Genomic DNA, 18,723 nt, shown 5'->3' with positions numbered 1-18,723 from the left:
ATGCACCTCTTCCCTCATCCACTCCCCTTCCCACCCCACAGAACATGTCCCTGACTGGGGGCAGCTGAGACTCTGGCCCTAAGTAACAGGGCAGAGAAATGAATCCAGAGCCCAGGGCTGGCTTAGGCATGTTCAGCCGGGATCATGCAACAAACATCTTGCTGTCAAGGTCAGCCACAAAACTGGGCTCAGGTGCAAGGCAGCCCCCTCCCCAGTTCTGCCCGTTGGCAAAACGGAACAGCTGGGAGACATTCGGGCCACTTAAATGGCTCCTCTTTGGAGAAAAATGTATCGGGACAGAATGTTAGAATTTTGGGGGTTTGGAAGCACATTCCTAGCAAGCCCAGAGATATCACCTGTGGCCGGGAGGGGAGCAGTCCCCATTGGGGGAGAGGCTGAGTTCAGGGTCCTCTCTCAAGGCTCCTCTTTCTGCCATCATCATCTGCCAGGTTTTTAGGGTTCCTTCTCTGCTGTCGGGGGCCCTCTGCCCAGACTAATGTCGGGGCCGTCCTGTCCTCCCCCCACACATCTCTGGTCCTGCCCATGGTGGTTACAAGTCTTTGCTTCCAACCTCCAGGACTCGCCCCTGAAGGCTGTGCAGATGCTGTGGGTGAACCTTATCATGGACACCTTTGCCTCCCTGGCTCTGGCCACTGAGCCCCCGACCGAGTCGCTCCTGCTGCGCAAGCCATACGGCCGCAACAAGCCGCTCATCTCCCGCACCATGATGAAGAATATCCTGGGACACGCTGTCTACCAGCTCACACTCATCTTCACCCTCCTCTTTGTTGGTGAGTCACTCACCGGGGCCCAGGGAGGTGCAGTGAATCTCTCCACTTCAGGCCCAGAAGGTTACTATTGGCAATCCAGGCCGACCATTGGCATCGAGGGCCGCCACGAGCTGTCTCCCTCTTACCTTTCTGCTCTTTTCCCCCTGAATCCCAGCTCATACTCTCCACTTCCCCACTCCCCCCACCCCCCCAAGCTAACCATCCAGCTAGGGTGGAGGTTTGCATGGGGCACGGCGGGCAGATCCGACCAGTAGGGACAAGACTTCATGTCCCCCACAGTGGCCTGGCAAGGGACAGGCCACAGAATCACTGGTTCCTGCATCCCTTTGCTCCCCGAAACATGTGAGACCTGCACGGTTTGTGTGGCCTGCAGGGCCCTGTTTGGCTCCAACCCTCAGGAGTCGGAACTGGAGGCTGGGGAGGCCGAGAGCCCTGTATGTTGCCGAGGGTCTGGGAGCTGCTGTCCTCTCCCCACAACTGTGATGGTCAGAATCAAGAAGCGGGCCAAGGAAGTGGGCTCGCCAAGCCCTGAAGGTGGGATCTCTGATCCTGATGGGCAAGAAAATTTTGGCAATGCCCTCGGCCCAGGAGTGATGGGGTTGGGAGAGAGAGGCCACTGTAGGGTGCCCGGCACTTTGGCTACTCTCTACCTATATTATTATAGTGTACTCTCCCAAGTGCTTAGTATAGTGCTCTGCAGGCCATGCAGTAAGCACTCAATCGATACAATTGACTGACGGAGTGGGGAATCTCAGCTGGACAAGGGAGTACTGCCAGGTGTGGGGGAATAGTGGTGAGGCAAATTTTCCCACATGGCTCCAGGACCTGGTCATTTTTCTTTCCCTCTTGGGCCCTTGCAGGTGAGAAAATGTTCATGATCGACAGCGGGAGGAATGCACCCCTGCATTCACCCCCTTCAGAGCACTACACCATCATCTTCAATACTTTCGTCATGATGCAGCTGTTCAATGAAATCAATGCCCGCAAAATCCACGGGGAGAGAAATGTGTTTGACGGCATCTTCAGGAATCCCATCTTCTGCACCATTGTCCTGGGCACCTTCCTCATCCAGGTAACTAGGACTCCGGGCCAGAGGGCATCCAGGAGGCAGGGGCACCCAATCCTAATCCCAGCCTACAGGCCAGGTCATGCTGAAGCTGCTGCATGGGATCCCACCTGCTTATTGCAGAGTTCTGGTGGTGAGCCTCTGAAGCTTTGTCTGGGCACAAGACCCGGCTTGAGATGGAGGATGGCTTAACCAGCCTGATCCACCTGGGGCCCATGATGGGGTGAACTTATGTATCATGTACTGACTCTTGATTCACTTTGCAGGAACAGAGGGAGAGTGAGTCCAGGCCCTGAATGAGGCGGGGGTGGAGATGGGGGTGGGGGGGAGAGGGAGAGAGAGAGAGAGAGAGAGAGAGAGAGAGAGAGAGAGAGAGTTCCATTTTGATTGGTTTTTTCCATTTTGTCTCCAGATAGTGATTGTGCAGTTCGGTGGCAAACCTTTCAGCTGTTCTCCTCTCCAACTGGACCAGTGGATGTGGTGTATATTCATTGGATTGGGAGAGCTCGTGTGGGGACAGGTGAGTGAGCCACAGACCTCTTGCTCCCTGTTTGCATTTCACAGAAGCTCCTTCTCCCTCCTTTGGCATTTGAAACCGGCCTTTCCTTAGCGTCTCCCCTTCCTTTCAGTATTACATGCCCCCGGATTGTCCCAACCATTCCCAGAACTCTGTGCAGGGGAAGGTTTCTCTTTATGCCAAATTTGGTGCCCTGAGAGACTTCTGGTAATGAGGATAGGAGAGATGGTCACCAGGGTGCAGCCAGCTCTTACCTCAGCCTCTTTCTGTTCCCAATGGGTAAATAGGTTATCGCAACAATCCCAACCAGCCGGCTGAAGTTCCTGAAGGAGGCCGGACGACTCACCCAGAAGGAGGAGATCCCCGAGGAGGAACTCAATGAGGATGTGGAGGAGATTGACCATGCAGAAAGAGAGCTTCGGCGGGGCCAGATACTCTGGTTCCGGGGGTTGAACAGGATCCAAACTCAGGTAGGCAGGCTCCCAGCTTGAGAGCCCCAGGGAGAGGGCACCAGGTACAGATTAAGGCCTTTGGTTTGGGGGTGGAATAGAGGGAGAGGTGGAGAATGAGGGAGGGAGGCTGGCTATTTTGTAGACCTTCCTGTCCACTGCAGACTCAAGAATGTTTTAAAAGCCAACTGTGTGCCAGGGTCAACTAGCTGGGGAGCGTAGCATGCATGCAGCCTAGGAGAAGCATCAATTCCCTGTCCCTGTGCCCATTAACAGGCATTTGCGCAAGTTATTTCTGGGGCCTCCCAGCTCCAGCTCCAAGTGACAGATTATTGGCTTGTTTCATGCCCCTGCTCTGACAAAGCACATTCCTAATGAAACCACTTCATTTTGTCAATTTGAACGGCCTCCTCTAATGACATTTTGTCATCTTCATTATCTTCACTTTACAAGTGATTAGACCAAGTGCCACTTCCACTTTATTTTACAAGGGAAGTTTAATCGGGGGAGGGAAAGAAAGTGAAGTGGGGGGAAGTATAAGGGTGTTGGGGAGGGTGGAAGAAGGAGGGGAGAGTGGGCCCAGGAGGCCCAAGGGAGATGACTGACGAAGGTGTGGTGCATCAGGATGCTGTTGAACCGGTCCTTGGTGAATCCAGGGGGAAGGATGTTCTGTCACCGAGCCAGGCCTCAGGTTCTCTAGACTGTAAGCTCCTTGTGGGCATGGAATGTGTCTACCAACTCTGTTAAATTGTACTCTCTCAAGTGCTTAATGCAGTGCTCTGCACACAGTAAGCTCTCAGTAAATACCATTGATTGATTGATTGAGGTGAGACCTGGACTCAGGAACGGTCACCTGAACTGGATCCAGACTCCACGACCCCCCACTCCCAGCAAAATGAAGCTTCCACCTTTGGAGTGAGGGGCTATTTAGCTGGAAATTGAAGGGTTGGGATAGTGTATGTGGCCCTGAAGCCTCTGCCCTATAGCATGCCCACTTTAACTTGGGAAGTTCGGAAAACCTTTTGAATTTGATCTGGTTGGTGAGCAATTTGAGGTGATTCAGCCAAAGAGGAACCTATGCTAAATTCTAATGGTGGGGGACAGACAGTCGAGATATCTGAGGTGACATTTCTTCATGTGAAGCTGGATCCTGCATAGAGGGAAAGAATATCTAAAAGCTATCAGATTCACTGGGTGATCGTTTCCCTGTGCTTCCCAGTTTCAATTTTGTTCTGTCCAAGAAGCCCCTCAGGAGATGTAATGTAGGTTTTATAACTCCAATTTTGGGGACATGAAATAATAATAATAATAATAATAATAATAATAATAATAATAAAAATGATAGTATTTAAGTGATTACTATGTGTTCTAAGCACTAGGGTAGATAAAAGCTAATTAGGTTGGACATAGTCCCTGTCCAACTTGGGGCTCACACTCTTAATCCCCATTTTACAAATGAGGTAACTGAGGCCCAGAGAAGTTAAGTGACTTGCCCAAGGTCACACAGCAGACATGTGATGGAGCTGGTATTAGAACCCACGTCCTTTGAGCCTGGACATTTCTCTCCTGTCCGTCCGTTCCACCCCACCCCCCAATACACACACACTCATTCCCATGCTTAAAGGCACAGTCCTCTAGACTGTGAGCCCGTTGGGTAGGGATGATCTCCATCTGTTGCCGAATTGTACTTTCCAAGGGCTTAGTACAGTGCCCTGCAAAAAGTGAGCACTCAATAAATATGATTGAATGAATTTTCATTGATCACCTTAGGCACGAACAAATATCCTTCCAGCGAACACTTTTTGGTGGTTGGTCTCTACCCCAACATTGGATGTGCAGCTCAGGTTCTGAAATCCAAATCTCCCTTTTGCCATCTCAAATCAAATGTTCTGTGCTCACTTCTAATGTTACGTGGAAAAAAACGATTGTTCAGAGGAGGTTGCCGAAGCAGAGCAGTCTCCACGTTCTGTCGGTTCCCAGAAGAGTTTTACAGTGGGATCCCCTACTGATGGCCACTTCAGTGGGCAAAATGATGTCTCTTGGCCTTAAAGTACAAAGCTCTGTGTGTTTTGGAGTTTCCACACTGGTTTTTCTTCTTTGGAAATAAAGGTGTTCATGGTTCAGAGGCAGCAAAACCCAAATGGCTTCACTGAATAGCGACCTTGTAAATATGCATGTGTACTGGATGGTTCACTCATCCGAATCTTAGCCATAGTAAAAAGTAGCCCAGTGCTCACACCATGGGGTAAAGAGGTTTTACTCTGACTTGAAGCCATCAGGGGTGCAGGAGGGCTACTGAGAGCCACATGGATACAGGGCTGCGGCTTGACCAGTGCTGTCTGCCACATCCTCAGGGCAGTCCTAAGTTTCCAACCATCCCAAGTCCCCACCAACATCCCCAAGGACCTGGCCCTAATATTGAAATGACTGTAACAGACACTAGGTTTCCTCAGCCCCCAACCCTGGAGAGAGTGTCAACGGTGAAGCCGGAGGGAAAGGGGCTATGAGGAATATCCAGGTTCCATAGAGCAGAGCCCACCCCCTCCTCACAGAGGGGTGGGGAGGCCCCCACTGCCACCGAGACACTGGGGGCTCAGGGTTAATTTTTGGAAGTGGGGGTGGGCTCAGATGGGGAGTCTTTGGCTGTTTTAGTTTGTGTTGTTGTTTTTATTTAATTAAGTCCTGTCTTTATGATTCTTGTTATTATTGTTATTGCTGTTGTTTTGGTTGCCATGCTGTCACTTGTGGAGCTGGTGTGGTCATTCCTTACGCAACTTGTCTCGTTCTCTCCTCCGTTGCAGATTGAAGTAGTCAATACTTTCAAGAGTGGCGCTTCCTTTCAGGGGGCTCTCAGGAGACAGTCCTCCATCACAAGCCAGAACCAGGATGTAACCAATCTTTCTAGCCCTAGTCACGTATCGTTATCCAATGCTATTTCCTCTCCTACCAGCACACCACCTGCTGCAGTTGGGCGTGAGTGTGAATTCTTACTGCCTCACATTACCAGAGATGCCAACTTTCTGGGCAAAGCAGACAGGCAGGGGCCCCAGCACCCCTTCGCAATCCTTTCTTCCATGTAGAAAGTTGGATCCTTTCCTTCCTTTGTCCTGCTGTGCAGGGAATGCCCTTTCCCCCCCACCCCCACCCCATGCTCAACCTGGCTAGCATTTTGAGAGATTTGTGGGATTTTAAATAATTTCGCCCCAATAAGCATGGGATTATATTTTAAAATGCTTAGAAATGGGGTTTCATAGTTTTACGTCATCTCAGGACTATGTTTCAAAAATAAAGTTCCCAAGCAATCAAGTGGAGAAGGATTTAGGTCACAGGGCCTTGTCATCTCATTTGGGCCAAACCCTAGTCTCTGAGCTGGCAGGGCTCACCAGCCAGATTGCTTGGCTCTGAAGCTAGAAACACAAATATGGAGATAGCGTGAAGTGGGAAGGAGGAGGCCCTTTCATGAGGCAGCAGCTCAGCAAAACTCAGGAAACAGCACTCATCCAAAATCACATTAAAAATGACCAGGAGGAGGAGGGGGACCCCCTGGAGAGCTACTGGTTTTAACCAGCCCAAACTGTCCATGCAGCAGATTCACTCAGACTCTCCAGCCTAGTGCCTGGGGGCCCCTCTTCTCACAGGCCCCTGTTGCTGCCCCAGATGCCTTGATTTTAGGCTGCAGAGTGGCCCCAGACTCCATCCTGGGAGGCAAGTGCCTTGTAGGAAACCCTAGGCCTGGAGGAGACCCCCAGGGGTCAAATCACCCAGTCATCTGCCTCCAGAGAACGTTTTGAACTTTAGTTTTATGCCGTGCTCTATCTGTCATTCCTTTGAGGGTGAATAACTGAAGGACAATTTTTTAAAGGCCAGAAGAAGAAAGCTGCAGTCTGTGGATCATAAGTTTTCTTCCTGAGGCTCTAAGGCCTGACAGGTTGACTTAGAGCCAACATGACTTCAGAAATTTGGAAGTTGAGTGTCAAAAGAGTTCCTGTTCCCTCTAGAGAGCCTGTTTTTCATGTTTGAATGTTTCCATTTCTTCCATAAACTCCCAAGTCCCCCAAACTGAGATTTTAAGCAGGGAGAGGGGACTGAGAAAAAAGAGCAACCAGAACCCTTCACATTCATCACCTGAGGATGACCCTTTCCCTTCTCCAGGGTTGTTCCAGTCACCAAAGCTGGGATTCCTCTAAGTAACTGAGCCACACTGTGGGGCACTTAGCTGCCCTGGGCATCATTTCTGACCACCAACTCAACCAGGAGAGACAGGCCTTGAGCTATCTAGCTACTGGGATCTTTGTCTTTAAATGTAAAATGGGGGAGGTCGGCAGAAGAACCAATTTTTTTTAAAGGCTTAGGTAGAGACTCCCCCAGTACAGTTTGAAACAGTGCTGGCCTTGCCTCAATTAGAGTGCTTCTGGGAAGAGTTCAGATTATGCTTGACATTAGCAGTTGATTGGTTTCCCGAGGGCTAGGGTCTCTCAGAAGATCCTCCCCTGTCCAGGGCAGGCTGGTCTCATCTCTGCTATCTCCAGAGCAAGGTTCCATAGTCTCCCTCAGGAATGAGGGCCAGATTCAGCCCCTGACAGTATCTTCTTCTCTCTCACTCTCTCAAAATTGGTCACAGTATAATTGGCCAAATATCTTTATATTAATTTCTGATTGCATATGAAAGCCCCTCCACCTACTGTAATGTCATGGCTGTAACTCCCACCACCCTCCCCAAATGTCTATCCATGGTGATGAATACAACATGCACCTCACAAGGGAAAGCAAGGACTCCAATTATGCTTTTAATAAACATCTGTGAGAAGCATGAAGCTGCAGTCTGCTTTGAGCCCCAGAGGCTCAGAGGTATCTTGCCCAGTTATTCATTGAAACTCCCCCACCCACAGTGGCCTCTCTCTCTACTGGTGTGTTCATTTACATTTGGAAAGGCTGCCCAACATATACAATTATATAGATATATATACATACACATACACAATGAAGGGACTTTAGGCAACTGCACAGCAGGAGCCGGGATTGGAATGACAGTGAAAGTATGGGGTTGCCCTTTCTAACTGTCCCATACCTGCTTAGCAGGATCGAATCATGTCTCGCAGGACTCCTGAACTGTCCCACTGGGTTTGGCTGGAACATTGGCTTCTGCTGTGTCCCACACCTGTGGCACGCAGGCCCCTTCAGGCCTTCGAGTTTACGTGGCTGCGCTGAGAGGCCACAAAAGCCAGCAAGATCATTGGTTGGGAAGGAGACCATTCTGATTATTGCCCTCAAAAAAGTTCTTGTTTCACACCACAGGCAGATTTCTAAATTTTGCATCATCCCTTCACATCAGCTCATGCCAACTCTGCATAACAAGATCTAAAAATTAAACTTGATTTGCATTATCTGGATCATTTCAGCCAAAAAAAATTATCATTCCACCTGAACTAGCAAACTAGTAGGCCAATCTATTTCTTGGGCCTCAGTAATCCAGATAATATGTAGGAATTGGACCAATCATTACCCATGGAAGGAATGCTGTTTGAAGAAGCTAGGCCACCTAGAACCCTTTATCTTCATTCTGGTTGATTGTATTGCAAGGACCCACTAGGAACCCTCATTGAGCTATTCTCCCCAGGACCAAATAGACCCCTTTTTTCAAGTGTCCAGCTGTTAGAGCCACCGAAAAACTAAAAACCATCCCTGCCCCTTCTGCCCAGTTTTATCCCTGGCCTAGACCACAGTAACAGCTAAGAGTTGGCATCTCTTGGGGGAAAAAAAGCTACAATTAAATTGGACCTCTTGTTTACTTTGTAATACTAATCACCGCCCAGCCCTTTGCTTTGGCAGTGCCCTCCTCTCACTGTCTGAATATCCGATGTGTTTGTTTTCCCAGAGGGCTAAAGAACCCTGGACAGAGAGTTCAGCACGAGAGAGTGAAATTAAAAGAGGTTGTGAGTCTTTAACTTGAGCCTGAAATGAATGTGAACCAAACCCGAGACACTTGGCTTCCCCGAAGCCGGGTAAACATTCGAGTATAAGCCCATGCCCTACCCACACACACCCGTTGGGCCCTTGAATTGTGCTCGAGCTCCTGGAGTTAGGGACATGGCTGGCTACTTTATCTTAATTTTGCTTCTGCCAGAAAACAAGCTGAAAGCCCTAACGATTGACATCCTGATTTTTTTGCTCCCTGCCTGATGCAGTCTTTCCAATCGGAACTTGAGGGTGGGTGAGGCACCAGAGCCTGCTGACACATTTCATTTCAGCAGCTGAGGACAAGACAGAAGTGAAGGCCCTGTCCCAGCCCTGGTCAGGATACCCTGAAGGGTCGTGCCCACAGTCCATTCTTTGTTACAGTCTCCACAGCCTGGAACTCGACTGGCCTGGAACTCATTGTCTGTCATCCCAGCATTGTCAGTCTCATTTAGAGTGTTCAGAGTTGGGATCCTCAGTGTGGTGCCGACTAGGGCCCCTGCCCTGGCCACTGCTCTGCTCTACCCTTACGGAGACAGAACCCATCCCCCTTTCCAGCCCCTACGGACAGAACAAGGTTACTGAGCAAAGGAGCCAAAAACAATAAGCTACCAAGTTTTCTCCATTTTGAGGTCCTTCTAACAAAAGGTTCAGGTTTTGATTACACTGGAGGCGTCAGGCAGGAGGGAAAGTGGAGAGGTCTTGTAGTCTAAGCCCTGTCCCTCCTGCCAGGACAGGGACTGCCCAAGCCACTGTAGACGGAGAGCACCCTGATAACAGTCCCACACAGAAATACCAAAAGTGCCCACAGCTCTTTATCCAAGCTGAAGATCCTCACAAAGCAAGTCAATGCCATCAGCATTTTGTTTGCAAGACTCCCTACTAATTGGGGGATGAAACACTGGGCCCAAAGCTTCTGGAAGCAAGAAATAACTTGGATCCTTTTTCCAAAGTGCGTTCCCACTCCCCAACCCCCACAGGGGTCCTTGGCACACCCTTCTTGCTGGCCCCCTGATGGGGCTCCCAGTGCCGGGTGAGTATATTTTTTGGTCCAGAGGGATTTTCTGAGTTAGCAACAAGAGGCTACTTTTGGGAATCTCAGCTAGGTTCTGTGCCACCGGTAATTCATTTCCAGTTCACAGGCAAGCTGCTGCTCTTTCATTGACAGAGAGAGGGAAAGAGGATCTCTTCCCATTAAGATAATTGCCCTCAGCACAATACTCCAAGCATGATTGTCTCCAGGTGGGGGCTCCTCTGTGGGCACAAGATAGGGACTTTAGGAAGTGCCTTCCCCTCTCATTAGTGCCCAGGGCCAGGACCCTCACTGGTCCCCTCAAGGCCTGAAAGAGGTATTGATCAGCACCTCCCAAAGTTCCAGGTGTGCCCTCAGGGAAGCACTCCCACTGAGGACAGCTCTGACTCATGATGGTTTGCTGTTGAAACTGAAGCCCACTCAGAGCTGCAGAGATGGTCACCACCTTCTGCGTTGACCTGGCTAGCAGCGTTCACAGCTGAGAGCCGGAAAGTGAAGAAATTGCTTTTTCATGAGGAACTCACTCCTCTGCCGACTCTACAAGTGGGGGAATCGAAGAGCTGGGCCTGGGGTTTGAGAAGGTGTGTTCTTGTTAAGGAAAAAGAAAAGGCAAAGGCCCTGTTTAAAATGGATGGCTAGAACTTTGAGTGTATACTCGAGTGTTTACCTCACAAATGCATGAAGGAAAAGAAAAGTTTGGGTTCCCAAAACATCTCTGTTCACATTGTCCAGGCTTCCAAGTTTAGCTGTCGTGTGCAGTTATCTGTGTTCCTGTGGTAACTGATCCCCTCCCTGGTGTGGCATGGTTTTGCCAGAAAGGTGTCGCCTGGCTCGTTTGTGCTTCTGGCTGCCTCGGTCTTCCCTTTGAAAACTCTTCGGTTTGCATTTGGTTTGGTTTTAAATTCTTGGTTTTGGCTTCTGTGTGTCAACCATCTTGGCCATCCAACTGTCTCTGTGTTTCGTACTTTTCTGTTTGTGGAGAGTGACTTGTTACGTGTATTTTTTTTTCCACTAAAAAAAAAAAACCAAAACAAACAAAAAACCTTAAAGCGCCTCCCCCCTTTCTTTCTCACTTACGTACTCACTGCCAAATCGGCCCCATGCATGATTCCACACACACATTGAAATGACCCAGCTTGGTCTCCTACTAGGTCTGTGCCCCGTATGACGGGCATATGCTTTCTCTAACCAACGCTTCCCATGAGGCCTCGCTGGCTTCCTACTTGATGGCCTGTTTCAATGTTGCAGTCTGCACAAGAGACCCAAGTGCACAAACCCCAAGCCCCCGTCCGTGCCCATAACCCCACAGACTGGATTGCAGCTGCCTGCCGAGCCTTAACCCTTTCCAGCGGGTGTCGTGGCCGTTGCTCCCGGCTTTGCCGGTGGGGCCCACTGAGACTGTCTCTAATGACCTCTGTCCATTGTTCCCTTCCAGATCCGCGTCGTGAAGGCATTCCGTAGCTCTCTCTATGAAGGTATCGAAAAACCGGAATCCAGAACCTCCATCCATAATTTTATGACTCACCCCGAGTTTAGGATAGAAGACTCCCAGCCCCACATCCCCCTCATTGATGACACAGACCTAGAAGAAGATGCTGCTCTGAAGCAAAACTCTAGTCCGCCGTCATCGCTGAATAAGAACAACAGCGCTATCGACAGTGGCATCAACCTTACCACGGACACAAGCAAATCAGCTACCTCTTCTAGCCCAGGGAGCCCAATCCACAGTCTGGAGACGTCACTTTAGCTGAAGCTGTTGGTAAAATTGTAAACGGAAGCACCGACCTGCAACCAACCAACCCACTCATTCACCCTGAAAATACCCGCCAAACAGCAATTATAAAAAAACAACAAAAATACAAACAAAAACAAAAAACCCAAACAAAATAAAAACAAAAACAGGAAACAAACAAAAACCTTTGCTGGCTGAGAAGCTGTTTGAACTCTTATTCCCATGGAGGTGAGTGATGGAATCACTGGCCCCAGTGGTTGGGGGAAAGGGTGGCTGATTTACCCGCTCCCTCACAGAAACTCAAAAGTACCACCCAAGCAAGCAAGCAAGCAAGCAAAGCAAAGCAAAGCAAAGCAAGCAAGCAAGCAAGCAACCTTCCTGCATGAATGTACTGTCCACTTTCAGTCCTTTTCTCTTCTTCTCTTAGGCGGGAACAGCTGCGGACTCCTTTCTGAGGCTATTTATCTGATTCACTGGTCTGTGAGTTTTTGAAATGCTTGTGTGGCATGGACTCAGTTGTATAGATTAATTTAAAAAAATTTTTGAAGTTGCAAAGCTTAACTTGCACAGTAGATTTGCACCAATGGGACAGAGGAACTTAATCAACTTTTAGGAGATGATATCTGTTTATTCATATCTATATCGACATATACATCATTGAGAATGTATATGGCCATATAGGTGTACATACATGGATATACGAAGTTTCTTTGTTGGCATGTTGTCTTGTTTCTGCTTAAATTGCTCTATTTTAACTTATTTATGTTCTAAAAGAAGAATGTAATTTGTTTACAAACCTGTAGATAATATCCTTAACTATTTGTAGGATTAAGCAAACTCTGCTGAGCTAGTATAAAGAAGACTCAGCTCAATGAAGATTTCTGTAAGATTGCACCCTTGATGTTTTATTAGAGCTGTGTTCTGATTTTTGCCTGCTATTTTTGTTAAATAATGTAGATACCACTAGCAAATAACAAAAGAAGCCAAAATATAACATATTGGATGTAGCAAAGTAACCCATGTATCCAGGGCAGCGAGATGGAAAGGCTTCCTTTGTTCAAAACACAAAATTGAAGTGATCAGGTTCTCCTTTTTAAATAAATTGCTTGAACTGGTTTTGGTGTGATGCTCACTGCTGGAGGCCGTTTCAGTATTACTTGGATGGTGGCGGCTTCTGTAAAAGGATTTTGGTCTTTTAAAGGATTCTACGATCTTGAAACGCCCACTTGAGTTTATCAAGAACAATTGCAAAATAAGTTATATTTGGTTTATCTGTATGGAGATCAAAGTAGTGTTGAAATCTCGTGATCTAGAAATATTGTGTTGATTTTTTTCCATTAGTAATTTAGAGATTTAGTTTTCTGGCCCTTGGGACACCAATCACTCCGCTTGGTTGCTTTTACATGGCTTTTCTAAGGAGACCCTCATTTTACCGCACTATCTAGAGCTGAATGAACCTTATGACGTGTATCTTGAGATGTGCTTTGTGTGATTTTTAAACCCAGCTTTCCTTCCTGTAGTCACAATATATATGATATATACTGTAGCAAATTAACAATGTTGTTTTACTGATGTACTGAGTTTTCCACACGGAAAGACATTGTGAAAGCCGACGGTATCACGGGTGAGAGAATTAAGTTTTTTTCCTCCCCAAACTGGTAACAGCCCTAGTAACAAACCTACTTATTATGAGCATCTACAATTGCTATGTCAACCACTTGAATGCTAAGCACTTTGTGGGTCATGAATATTTTTCAGAAACAACTTTTGTATTTAATACAAAGTTTGCTTTAAAGTTTTCCGCAGAACGACCTTTTTCCATAGCTTTGTACAGGGCCCAAAGACATTTTGAATACCATGCTTGATAACAGCAGGTGTGTTGTGGAAAAAGCCCACTGTCCAACTAGCTTTGCTAAATTGATTGTTGTGCTAATCCTTTCCCGCCATACAAAACTTGGCAAGGAATGTGGTGTGTCGCTGCAGGCCGCCGACTAGAACACGCTGCAGAATCCCTCACAGCGCTGCAGATTGAAACGACTAAGAGGTGTCCGGGGGCAACCGGACCATTCAGCCAGGTAGAACCCTAGCCAGCTTGAATTGCCAGTTTCTGGCCCTTTGTGGAGAAACTCAAATGTGTTTGGCTCAAACCGGGCCCCGTGTTTGATCCAAACCTTCCTCTAAAGCACGACTCTTGCTGAACAGCCGGCCTTTCACAGCCTGCAGACTCTTTCTTGGTGGATAGTAAAAACCCAGATTTTAGCAGTGAAAAGCCTGACCTAAAGTCACGATGGAATTTAACTCATTCTTACCACCAGCCTGACTGGAAGCTAGTCAGGAGTGCTCTCAGCATTGTAAATATGGTGACTAATCTTTGTAGACATTTATGGGGTCTCTGAGCCTTTTTGGGTTAAAGAAAAACAACCCCCCCAAACCCCATTCTCCGCTCTGTGCTAGGCAAAGAAGGGGTCTCTGGTTTGGACTTGCACATCTGCGAATTCTGTCAGGACTGATTCTTGGTTTATTTTCAACATCTTAGAGTTGATTTTTTTCCCATTCTGGAAGCCCTATTTCTGTTTCCCCGATCTCCCCATTTTTGTGTCAGCATCGTGTTCATTTTTCTCCTGCACAATCTTTCCCCAGAGCAGCTAGGAACCATTTTCCTTCTGGAAGCTGGTTTCTGTGAATAGATGCTGCAGTCTCTGTGTATATACAGTAACAGAATATAAACTAAGATGCATAGAAAGTTGGGCCTTCTTTGACCAGAGCCTTTGCTTGACATTATATGATAAATGATACAGCTTTTTTGTTATTTTTGAAGCAGAATAGGTAGAATGAATTCTCAACCTTGAATCTTGCATCACAGTTTCTTTCTTTTGTTGCTTGACCTCTCTGTGTTGGGAACAATGGATCAAACACACACACACACACACACACACACACACAATGATTGGTTTGTTGAAACTCACTGCAATCCATAAAAGCTTGCACTCTGTGTACTGTATCTAGCAGCATGGGGTTTGTGATAAACAATACAGTGGTATATTTGGCAATCCATCCCATTAGGGGTTATCAGTCTACGTTCATTCATCTGTTTTTATGAATTTTTTTATCTAGACAATAATTGTAAATAAAGAACTCACAGTCTCTGTTCATTTAATACTATGCAAAGGTTATGCTTTCCAGTGTTATTGTTATTCTTATTCCTACAGTGTGGTCCTGGAATGTTTGTGGTTTAAAAAAAAAGAAAAAAGTAAGTAAACTATGTGCTGTAAATTATTTTATAGTTTGGAACAAAATGATCCGGTTTGTCTCCTGCTGCTTCCCGTCTGATGGAGCTCTCTTGGCAGGGGCACAAATGGAAAATAAGAATTCAAAAATAAATTCCCAAAGCAGCATGAACAAATGTCTGAACTTAACATCCTTCTTTCCTCCTCCATTGAAGCGCCCTGCAAGAAAGCCCACTGTGGAGCCCAACTGGCCCAAGTGGTGGTAGGTCTCCTAGTTAAGTGGCTGGAAGAGGAGCCCAAGCGCACCTGATTTTGATAGCCCGCCGGTCCCCATTGGGCTCGGCCAGGGCCCCCTCTGCCTAAGACCTTCTTGGGTTGCCCTACTATGGCTCCACGGGCTGGACCCCCATTCCGGGCTGCCTGTGGGCATTCATCCATCAGCATGTGGCCTTGAGCCCTAGTCAGGACAGAAAACTTCACCTCAAGGACCCAGGTATGATATCCTGGGGAAGTGGGGTTGGGGAGGGAAGAAGGTTAAAAGGCGGGGTGGTTGCCAAAGTGTTTTCAAATCTGGGCCTGGGGGAGGGGGGTTGTTGACCCACCATGGGCCAGAAAGCCAATTAACCAGAGGGTCACCACAGGCAGTCACCACAGTGGGGTTTCCTACCCCTCCAGAGCATCCTGTGCCCTCCGGCTGGACATTAGTAGAAAAGGATGCTAGGCACACCTGTTGGTCCACCTATAAATACCTACCCCCACACTTGCCAACATCTCTCAGAAGCCCTGGTGACTTCTGGGCCCTTCTGCCCATTTGGTGGATGTTGAGTCGACACAAACATTCTCATCTGTTCTGCAACTGGTGACGAAGACCCACTCGTTCCCCCCTCCCCCCCCGACCCCACACCCCTGCCCTGAGCTGGGAAGTGCATCAGCCAAACTGTTTGGATGAGGTGTGCGCCTCAACTCCCCACGCTGGTCCCATCACAATTAGGGCCATGTTTTTCTCCAGGAAAAAGTTATCCGTGGCTGCCTAAGCTTCAGCAACTAAAAGAGCAAGACTGCCCTTGACTCTCCTGTGCACAGGCCTTTTTCTTTTTCCCTCCTCACCCTCTTCAGGAGGAATTAAAGGGATTTCAGAGAAATCATTCCTGTGCTGTTACCTCCCTCCTGTGACTTGGTTCTGTCCCAGTCCTCATACTCCCCACTGTGGGTAGAGAAACAATGGCTGTGGGGCACACACAAATATATATACACACACACGTCTACACTATCTCCCTATATCTAAATCATTCAATAAGTGGAATTTATTGAATCCTTACTACGTAAGGATTACTACATGTACAACATGGTACTAAGTGCTTGGGAGAGTTCAATGCAACAGAGTTAGCAGACATTCTCTGCGCACAGTGAGCTTACTGTCCATATGGAGAAATATAGAGAATTGTCCTTTGATTCAAAGATGCCACTACTTTTACCATAAAAGAGACAGGCTGTCGTCAGTTCCTAGTATTGATTAGGAAAAGCTTACTCACTATAATTCCAGAAGTCTTGTAAGATATGTGGCTTTTTACATTTGGCCTTTTGGTGGTCACTACTTTTTCATAAATATTCTATTTCATATAATATTTTTATAATCAATAATGTAAAGTTACCTATAAAGAATCCAGTATCACAACCTAGTTTCAGAGCTGTCAATGCATCATGGGAAACTGTGAAAAATCCCTTGGTTTGGAAAACGCACTTACTACACCATATTTTCTGCAGCATGCCTCGCTCTCTCGATTCGTGTTTGTCTGCCTTACGACCCTACACAAAGCAGTAGTAAATGAAGACATGGAAAAGAAGCAGACACGGGACACTCCAGAATCACAATTATGATCACACCATTCTCAGGTGCCCAGGGCCAGGAGAGGACTCCCCCTACACACACCCACCCAGGTTGAAGCCAGGTCTCCTAGTCTCCCCTGACCTAGACCTCACTGAAGCCCCACAGGAAGCCCCTCCATCTGCTTGGGTGGCTCCCAAGAGTTGACTGCAGGGTGTGAAGGGGTGGAGGAGGGCTGCAGAGCCAGACCGTGCCAGCCACCAAGCCCTGTCCCTCTCCAGAGAAAAAGTTGAGAAATATCTGAGGAAGAAAAACTGTTCTTGGTCTGACCTGTACAATGGCTAAAAATGGCTCTGTGTCCAGAGTGTCCCCTGGAGGCTCAGGCAGTTGGCACAGGGGAAGCCTCTGCCACACGTCACTTCCCACCTCCCCACTCCTGACCAAGGGTGACCATGGCTGCTTCTTCGAGCTTGAGATCTGGGTCTAGCATGAGGGGGGCGGGGCGGGGGGGGCGGGGAGGGGGAGAAGGATGGGAGCTTTTCACTTGTGTTTGTGCTCACTGGGAGGGTAGCACTACTGAGTGTGAGGAGTCAACAGGATGCTGCAGTAATGGACCTGCAGTAGTTTATAATGCCCAAATCTCTCCTCTATCTCCAACTCAAAAAAAGGAGCCCCTTCCTTCCTCCCTTCCCATTGCCGTGTGCCCTCTTCAAATCTGTGCTTCAACCTTCAGTGACTCAAGTCCTGCTCTATGTAAGGCACTACATCTTGGGCTTTCTGGGGGAGATGAAGGTCCCCAGCCTGATAAGAGATCAGGGAAGGCAGAGGTGTTACCCTGAATACCCACATACTATTCACAGCCCTCAGTCATTCCTTTCCCAGCCAGGAAGATCCCCTAGAAGTGAAAAAGACAGGCCATAATTTTGTCCCCTGGATGGGACATGGAACACTACTCTTCCAGAAGAATCATAAATGCAGAGGGCAATGGTTGGCTCTGAGATAGGTTAGAGGCAATGCCTGGACTAGATGAATTCTGGCCAAATAGACAATCTACCAATTCAATCCTAGCAACTTGCCTTACCTTGGACTCCAAACAAGCAAGCCAAGGTTTTGGCCTTGTGTGGCGGGGAGGATGGTGGTGCTGTCTACACATCTGAGTTATGGAGGTGCTGAAAGGTGTTGGTGCAATCATTTTTCTTAATGGTCTTTGTTAAGCACTTACTATGTGCCAGGCACCATACTAAGTGCTGGGGTAGATACAAGCTAATCAAGTTGGACACAGTCCATGTCCCACATGGGGCCCACAGCCTTAATCCCCATTTTTCAGATGAGATAACTGAGGCACAAAGAAGTCAAGCAACTTGCCCAAAGTCACACAGCAGACACGTTTTTGGCTTTCTTGTGCATCACTCAATAAATATGACTGATTGATTGATTGTTCACTCCCCACCAAAATTCCATGAACACAGTGAGCCAACCCATGCAAGCCTCCTCCCTCTTTCCACCTTCCTGCCCTAGGGCTCCTGAAGTCACACATTGCTGTTTCTGGCTCCCTTTAGCACCCTCAGCCTCTATTTTTATCATTATTCATAGTATATATTATAATGTTAAAATAATAATAATCACCACATTCATGGAGCACTTTGGGCAGAGCACTGAACTTCACTGAGTACTGGTGAGGAAAGGTATAAAAATGACAAGGCAGATGCTTCTCTGACCCATTGACTCCAAGTCTAAAGAGTGGTGAGAGAAGTGACATGCATGGGGAAAGACCATAATAAAGCAAAAATTGTCAACTAACAAACAATAACAGTTAGTAATAAGGCCTGCAGTATATCACTGTTGAAGGAAGATTTCAGGTGCTTCCCCATTCTACCAGGACTCCACTTGGTAATAAACATCTCCCCTAACCCCTCAGAAAAGAATCAGCAAACCCCACTCAAGAGCCCTGCCCAAGCCCCAATTGGCATCGGACTGTGGCATCATGTCCAAACTGATAGTGGTCCCACAGTAGGTGACCAAACTCTTGAGTTTTTGCTGGCCTTGTGCTGGTGACTGTCTGTCCAGCGAGCAGGGTCCTGCTGCACTGAGCCTGAAACTTCACTAACGGCCCACTTCCTCTATGAGT

General features: G+C 47.7%; 1 protein-coding gene across 15 annotated transcripts in view; it reads left to right on the top strand.

Moving 5' to 3' along the window:
* ATP2B2 (ATPase plasma membrane Ca2+ transporting 2) overlaps positions 1-14,946 on the top strand; it is a 587,231-nt gene extending 572,285 nt beyond the window's left edge. For 9 of the 15 annotated variants that reach the window (XM_038740351.1, XM_038740350.1, XM_038740344.1 and 6 more), the window contains 5 exons: positions 578-791; positions 1,652-1,863; positions 2,270-2,377; positions 2,662-2,844; positions 11,247-11,558. In XM_038740351.1, coding sequence (XP_038596279.1) covers positions 578-791; positions 1,652-1,863; positions 2,270-2,377; positions 2,662-2,844; positions 11,247-11,558 — 1,029 coding nt within the window. Of the gene's footprint in view, positions 1-577; positions 792-1,651; positions 1,864-2,269; positions 2,378-2,661; positions 2,845-5,624; positions 5,801-8,698; positions 8,754-11,246 lie in introns of all 15 variants that reach the window. The other 6 variants (XM_038740355.1, XM_038740353.1, XM_038740359.1 and 3 more) reach the window with 5 other exon arrangements.
* The last annotated feature ends 3,777 nt before the right edge of the window (positions 14,947-18,723 follow it).

Source organism: Tachyglossus aculeatus, chromosome X1 (assembly GCF_015852505.1).
Source record: "Tachyglossus aculeatus isolate mTacAcu1 chromosome X1, mTacAcu1.pri, whole genome shotgun sequence".
NCBI lineage: Eukaryota > Metazoa > Chordata > Mammalia > Monotremata > Tachyglossidae > Tachyglossus > Tachyglossus aculeatus.
This window is presented reverse-complemented; position numbering and strand designations above follow the sequence as displayed.